Source organism: Prionailurus viverrinus, chromosome A1, assembly GCF_022837055.1.
Source record: "Prionailurus viverrinus isolate Anna chromosome A1, UM_Priviv_1.0, whole genome shotgun sequence".
In the NCBI taxonomy this organism is placed as follows: domain Eukaryota; kingdom Metazoa; phylum Chordata; class Mammalia; order Carnivora; family Felidae; genus Prionailurus; species Prionailurus viverrinus.
Window position 1 is genome coordinate 124,040,252 of NC_062561.1, and position 7,252 is coordinate 124,047,503.

Sequence of the window (7,252 nt, forward strand, 5' to 3'; positions counted from 1 at the left end):
GTCTCACATAACACCTATCACACCACAGCATATCGCAAATGGTTTATGTCAGTTGCCTATTCACATATGCTACAAAGCAGAGAAAAAGGCCTGACGGCATAGGGAGGATCAGATCACCTCCGTAGGATTAGGAAGATAGGGGAGTTCAATGTGGTCCTTGAGCAGGCCTGGAAACTGCATACCATTCTCTAGCATCAGAAGGGGATCCTCCCACAGGAGGATTTGCTCACGGATTTCTCCCTTTCTGGATGTCTAAATGAAAATAACTTTGGGGCCCCCATGAGATAGTGTGGAATGGTATTTCTCCCTGTGCACTCTCTCAGAGTGCTCCAGGAGAGCTGAGCATTCCACACCAGAAGATTCTAGCACAGCCAAGTAAGTCTGGAATATTACAATCTTTGCCTTACTCCAAAGAGACAGTCTCAGCTTCATGAGCAAGTACGGACCTGCTTCCTCTGTTGAGAAGCTCTTATTTTCTGGAAGCTTCTAGTGGCCTCATTTTCTTTGTATCCACTCAAAGAACAAATTTGGGTTAATCTTCAGGTAAGGGGTTGCCTTTTAAAGACACTTAAAATACCTCCATACTAAAATAATATAATTATGCCCAAAGAGTAACCTCTGATTGACTTCTGTCTTCTAAGTAGTCACAGGTCTGTCACTGAGTTCTAGACTTTTATTTATGACCAGCCAATTTTAGCATTTTCCTGAGCATTTGTTCTTGGGGAAGAGTGAAATAATAGGCTTTCCAAGTGTGGTATACAGAGGTTACAGTGGGCAGGCTGGAGATGGATATTCACCCTAAAGATGGTCTTAATATCTTGAATACCTCTGCTTTAGTGATTGTACTAGAGGGGAACATCCCAAGGCAATATCTCAGAGCATCACTCTAAGGACATACGCACCAGGAGGAAAAATGACCAAATGTCATCCAGTATTCTGCTCGCTTTTGTTCTTCATCCTGATACATGGGGCATTACCTTCTGGTGAGTAATTTGGCTGGTTCTGGCATTTATGTAAAGTTGATTTGTGAGCTTTGATACTGTAATCTGAAAGAATGCTTTAGAATTATTTTGTGTTTATTTGTATAAGAGTATCATTTTACTATATCTGTATATCTGTATCTATAGAGAGAGACTATGCAGTTGGTCCACAAATAAAAGACTCCGAGCCAATGTGCAAGGGCCTTTGTTTCCCCATCTATTAGTGCAGATTATGAAACCTAATTTATGGGGACCAGGGGGCTTGGGCAATTCAAGGTAGAATGTGAAAGTGATTGGCAATATGCCCACATCTCAACACATCTCAAAAATGCAAAACTTTTGAAAATGCTTTGCCATGAATTTCAGTAGGTCATTACCTTTTTTGTCCTCCTTTATAAAAGAGTCCTGTGGGGAGTTTTAAAGAGACCTAGCCTTAAGGACTGAAGAACTTGATTTTTTACCCATCTACCATGAAATCCTGGGCAGTAGCAATTGTCTTTCCTCTCTCTGTAAATACGGGGATTAAACTAAAGGCCTCTTTAAAGTTCTAACATTTCTTAATGTCTTTTCTTTTTGGCTGCCTGTTCTGAATCCTCTCAAGCCCAGGCTAACTACAGGTTAATCAAAAATTTACTTGTTATACTAGACTGGCAACATATATGAGACCAGTGATTGCTTGCTACTTATCCATCAGGAGTAGAAGAGTTCTTCCACATTTTTTGAGGGAAAAAAATGAATGCATGTGTAAATAAAACAGTTTTGGGGTGCCTGGGTGGCTCAGTCAGTTGAGTATCCCACCCTTGATTTTGGCTCATGATCTCAGAGTCTGTAAGTTCAAGAGCTGTGTCAGGCTCTGTGCTGACAGTGTGGAACCTGCTTGGGATTCTCTCTCTCTCTCTCTCTCTCTCTCTCTCAAAATAAATAAATCTAAAAAAATTATAAATAAATAAATAAAATAAAATTTTAAAAAAGCTTTTCTGTTATTGCAAGCTTTCTTGGTAATAAATTAGAATTCTTTAATTCTGCCAACAGATTAAGCTATGGTTTACCAGGTATTACACTCTGCAACTATTTTCATTTATGTCTTGGTTTTAGAACCTCGACACTGGTGGCCACCACATGGAGCTGTTAAGGTAATCTTTCACTATATTTCTCAGGATTGAGATTCTAATTTGAGTTTTCTTTGGGTTTGCTGTTTTAGAATCTTACTTCAGGAAGGTCATCTGTGATGTTCTCCAAAGTCCACTCACATGAACATGGCAGGTACTCTGTAGATACATGAGCCCCAAGTAGAGTGATCCAAACTGGGAACCAAGATGAGATTTGGTCATTTGGACACCAGATAGCCCTCCATAGTGCCTAGAAAATGAGTACCAACAATTGCCAGGGGATAGAGGAAGTGGAGGGATTAGTTGGGTGACAGACATACAGGAGGCAGATGATGGTGGCCTGGCCATGGTGGTGGTGTTGGATAAGGAAGATGGAAAAGAGTTTCTAAGCTCAAATATGATCCCTCTTTCTCTACTCAGCCGAAACTCTCTCCCACCTTGTATCAGAGGCACATTACCAATCTTTCTATGAAACTCATAGAGCCCCTGAGACCATCTCCTCAAGTTCCAGCAAACAGAGTCACATCTTCAAGCTGCCACTGACACCAGCATTGTGACTGGATGTGGGTTTTCATCCCTGATGAGACATGTCCCTTCTTTTGTTTTTAGTTTTCCCTAAAAAATCAGGGCATTATGCTAAATGCTTTCACATTTCACAACTTCAAGAAGAGAGTTGACTTGGGGATTTTGAGACTAGATGAAATATGATAAATATTTTAAATTGAAGCCTATGAATGCCAGTGAAGCATTTCTTTCCAATTATGAGCTTTCCGGGTTTTTTGCCCACTTGGCCCAGAAATCTCTAAGACTTTTCCCATGTCTAATACTCTGGGAATGAAGGAGATTGAGAGAGAAGCTAAATTTCACAAATACATCCACTCTTCTTTTTCCCACCATAGTGTAGCAGGCCTCTGTACCCCGTTACCATCAGGAGGTCCTCACAATGAAGGTGTTGTGGTTGTCAGACAGGATAAATTTAGATTTGGCCTCCACTGCTTTGTGAAGGGACAGCTGTAAGAGCTTTGTGTGACTGTGATAGGATGCTAACTATGTTTAGATTTTCCTAATCAAGTCCAGATGTGACCTACCTGTTTATGTGATTCTAATGTCATTCTTTTCAAATCAATTTCAGGTGAAATGTCCATATAAGAAAGTAAACTTGAGTTGGTTCACTGGAAGAGTGAACCCCTGCCCTGGTTTATATCAACCCATCTGTGGCACTAATTTTGTAACCTATGAAAACCCCTGCATCTTGTGTGTCGAGAGCATGTGAGTACTATTTGGGGGGAAAGAAGAGAAGGAAGACAAACTTAGTCCACCACAGTTACCATGTACCTCTTCTGCCAAGTGTATCAGCCTTGAAGCCAGGAATTTGCTCCAGTTTGCAGAGATAATAATCAGTCCCCAGTCATAAGAGCATGTGGTAATATAAAGCCCACTGGGGTAGAAAGCAGACTCAGTGTACTCTGTGGTGTTTCAGGGCCTTCTGTCTGAGCCCTCACATTCCCATATGCCAAGTGATGGATCAAATCCCCTATGCTACATGAAGCTTTGGTTATTCCTTTGAGTCCTGAAATTCTTTGGTTTGAAATTGTGGTTTGCCTTCTCTAAGATACCTTCAATCTTTTATGTGTCTGAAACTCTGAGCTATGATGAGGTGACTGCAAGGTTTGGGTCCTTTTGCTAAGAGCCCCTGTTTAGGTTTTTGGATTTTTGGGACATGATTATTAGTGATTAGACACTGAGATCTCACAAAACCACACCTTCAGGTTTGACCTCTGTTTAAGCCAGTGCAGTTCACAGGGACTAAAATGCTCCTCATGGCATCACAATGCCAACAATCATTTTGTAATTTTATACAAGGATCAGTGTCAGGAATGTGTAAATTCCACATCATCCTGACTAATGAGGAATTGGGCCAAAGTGTGAGGGTGTTAACAGAAAAAGATGAGGACTGATACGCCTTATAGATCACAAGCTCAGGCCTGACTAACTTATTTTCTTTCTTTCTTTCTTTCTTTCTTTCTTTCTTTCTTTCGAGAGAGAGCAAGCAGGGGAGAGGGGCAGAGGGAGAGAGAGACAGAGAGAGAGAGAGAGACAGAAAGAGAGAGAAAGAGAGAGAGAGAGAGAGAGAGAGAGAGAGAATATTAAGTAGGCTTCATGCTCAGCACAGAGCCCGAAGCAGGACTTGATCCCACAATCCTGGGATCATGACCTGAACAAAAATCAGTAGTTGGATTCTCAACCAACTGAGCCTCCCAGGAGCCCCAAATAACTTATTTTCAAAGAGTTTGCAGCATAGCCCATAACATCTTCCATGGCATCTTAGAATCACGGAAGGATAACTGGATAGGAAAATCCAATAACCTAGTTTTTGTATGTAGTCAATTCCCTTTATGCTCTGGCTCTTAGTTTCCTTAAATATAAAATAAGGATGGTAGATAAAATAATTTTTAAAAGTTTTTGTAGGTCTGACATTTTATTAATGCAATGTTGATTCTGATTCTTGCCTTTAGGAAATCTCATGGGAAGATTAGGTTTCAAAATGATGGAAAATGCTAGCTGAGTGAACTTGGATGTCAAAGAAGATATCTTTTTTTCTGTATCATGACAACCCTTCCTTGCATTTGATAGTGACAGAGACCTGCCCCTGCTGTGCTTGTATCAGATAACTAAAGGTTCCTTCCTTAGACTTCTTTCCTCATTGATGCACTGCCTTCCATATTCTAATAAATAAACTTTTCTGGAAGTCTGATTTAACTTGGTCCTCAGATCTGTGTCTCAATTCTCAGAAATAGAACAAAATGAACATTTGAGCCAAAGGTCAAAACCAAACAGTGGGATTCATCAGCTTCTTGATACTGTGAACGGCGAAGGAATCTATATGAAGGCTCCAAGTTGTCTTCCAAGGAACACAACAGAAATTTCTTCCATATTCCTATAGCATTTCTTAAAAAAACAACTACTAGGAACTATGGAGCATCGTGCTCTTCCTGGCCATTCCTCTTGCCCACTTGCTGCAAACTCCTTGTTAAACAATTTCACTTTTAGACTCAGTTTTGAAACAGAGACATTTACACACATCTGGCTTGACTCTGCAAGACCCAACATTTCCACTGGCCCCACTTTTCTCCATAGAAGGAGGCCTACATCAGTGGCATCCATGAATGTTCCAGTGGTTTTTTTAAAATTCTCTTGACACATTTTAACCTCTGAAACCTATTGGGACATGTTCTTCTCTGGGCTATATTTCTTCTGTGTATATATTCATTCCTAATATGGAGAGAAGATTAACATACGCTAATATGCTCTCTTCCCCTCAGCCAGCTTGCTCCCTGCTGACTTGGGAAGAGCATCTCTTCTGCCTCTGAATATCCTTGTAAGACTGTGGTCAGTGTTTATCTGTTCTGTTAGCTCTTTGACCTTAACTACTATGCTAATTACAAGGTAGACACAGGGCTCCAGGAAAAAAGGAAAAAATCACCTTTGGTCTAGAATATGAAAAGCAAATTGCTCTGGGGGAAATGAAATAGACTCTATCTTTATGTATGTCCATTTCCACCGCTCTAAGTCCTAGGTCATGCAGGAGCACTGAGAACTCTGAGGAGGATCGTATTCTAATGCTATTGCCTTGACTTCATGTTCACAAATCTTTTCTTCTGTAATGATTGGCCATGAGCACCATGCAGTAGATTTTTCATCTCAAACATTTTAATTTTCATCTCTACAAGTTTGATTTACCTTTCATGTTTCTAACATTTTGACATCTGGAATATAATTATAATAACTATTTTTATGACTGCTAATTCTAATATCTGTGTCAATTCTGGGATGGTTGATTTTCTTTTCATTATGGATGATATCTTAGGATATGCATTTTTATGAATGAATTTATGAATGCATAATTTTATGAATTTTATCTTGTTTGACTCCAAATATTTTGATATTTCTAGAAATAATCTTGAGTTTTGTTCTGAGACACAGATCAATTACTTGGAAACAGTCTGCTCCCCTGGAATATTATTTTTAAGAGTTGTTAGGTGGGACCAGTACAGTATTCACTAAGTGGCTAATTATTGGTCATTACTGAAGCAAGCTCCTGTTGGGTACTCTAATCAATGTTCCCTGAATTATAAGTTTTCTAGTATGGCTAACAGGAACAGCCACTATTACCCTATATGAGATCTGGGCTTTGTTACCTCTAATCCTCTCTAGCGGTTCTTTCCTGGCTTTATGTATTTTCCTCACGCACAGGCATCTATCAGTGATATGCTGAGATTTCTGTCCAGCTCTTTCATGCTGTCGTCCTGCAAACTATGGCCACATTGGTCTCTCTCCTCTCAGCTCTGTCTCCTCAATTCAGGGAATCTACTTGCTCCATCTGCGATCCTCTTTCCTTTCCTGGGAATCTCCCACAATGCTGAAATCAAGGCCAATCATAGAGCTCACCATGTTCATTTCCCATCTCTCAGGATTTGGCATCCTTCAGTGCCTGATGTCTAGTGTCATTGTTTCATATATTTTGTCTGATTTTTTGTTGTCTTTCCAAGAAGTAGATATATCTGGTTTCTCTTACTACATATTATCTGAAGGTAGAAATCAGCTTCATCTTTATCATGTCATGAGACTTAGGTTTTCCTCTGACACCTTCTGAAGTCTAGAGTAGCTTAGTCAATGTACTTAGTTGTCATTATTCTCCTTTTTCTAAGAATTCCAAAGGATTAGACTCGTTTTCTGTAATAATACAAATTTTTTCAGTGGATAATAAAATATTTACTTCAATGTTCAAAACACAGCAGTACTGTGTATATTTTTTCTGTTACTTGATATTTTTTCTGTTACTTGACAGTAGACATCTCCAAAGAAAGAAAGGAGGGCAGCATATTTATCCAAATTCAGGACTCCCCTCTTTTCAGTGCTGTCTCTAAAACCTAGTCGTTGTCGTACACATGCTCTCATTGCCAACATTAAGGGAGCTCCCCGGTAGTATTCCTAGCTCCCGCACCTGTTTTGAATTTTGAACTCCCGCGGTCACATTCCCTTTACTTTGCATTTTCTAATTATTTATCAGTCCCAGGTTTTTGTCATTGCTATCTTCCCTTTCCCCATTTTGCTCTGCTTGATGATCCCACTCACATCTGCAATTATTCTACTGTCTATACA

At 39.8% G+C, this 7,252-nt stretch overlaps 1 protein-coding gene across 1 annotated transcript; it reads left to right on the top strand.

The window, feature by feature from the left end:
- Positions 1-913: 913 nt before the first annotated feature.
- Positions 914-4,651, top strand: SPINK14 (serine peptidase inhibitor Kazal type 14 (putative)). The gene is made up of 4 exons (XM_047857000.1): positions 914-983; positions 2,076-2,113; positions 3,222-3,358; positions 4,606-4,651. The coding sequence occupies exons 1-4, from the start codon at positions 914-916 to the stop codon at positions 4,649-4,651; spliced, it is 291 nt and encodes a 96-aa protein (XP_047712956.1).
- Positions 4,652-7,252: the final 2,601 nt, after the last annotated feature.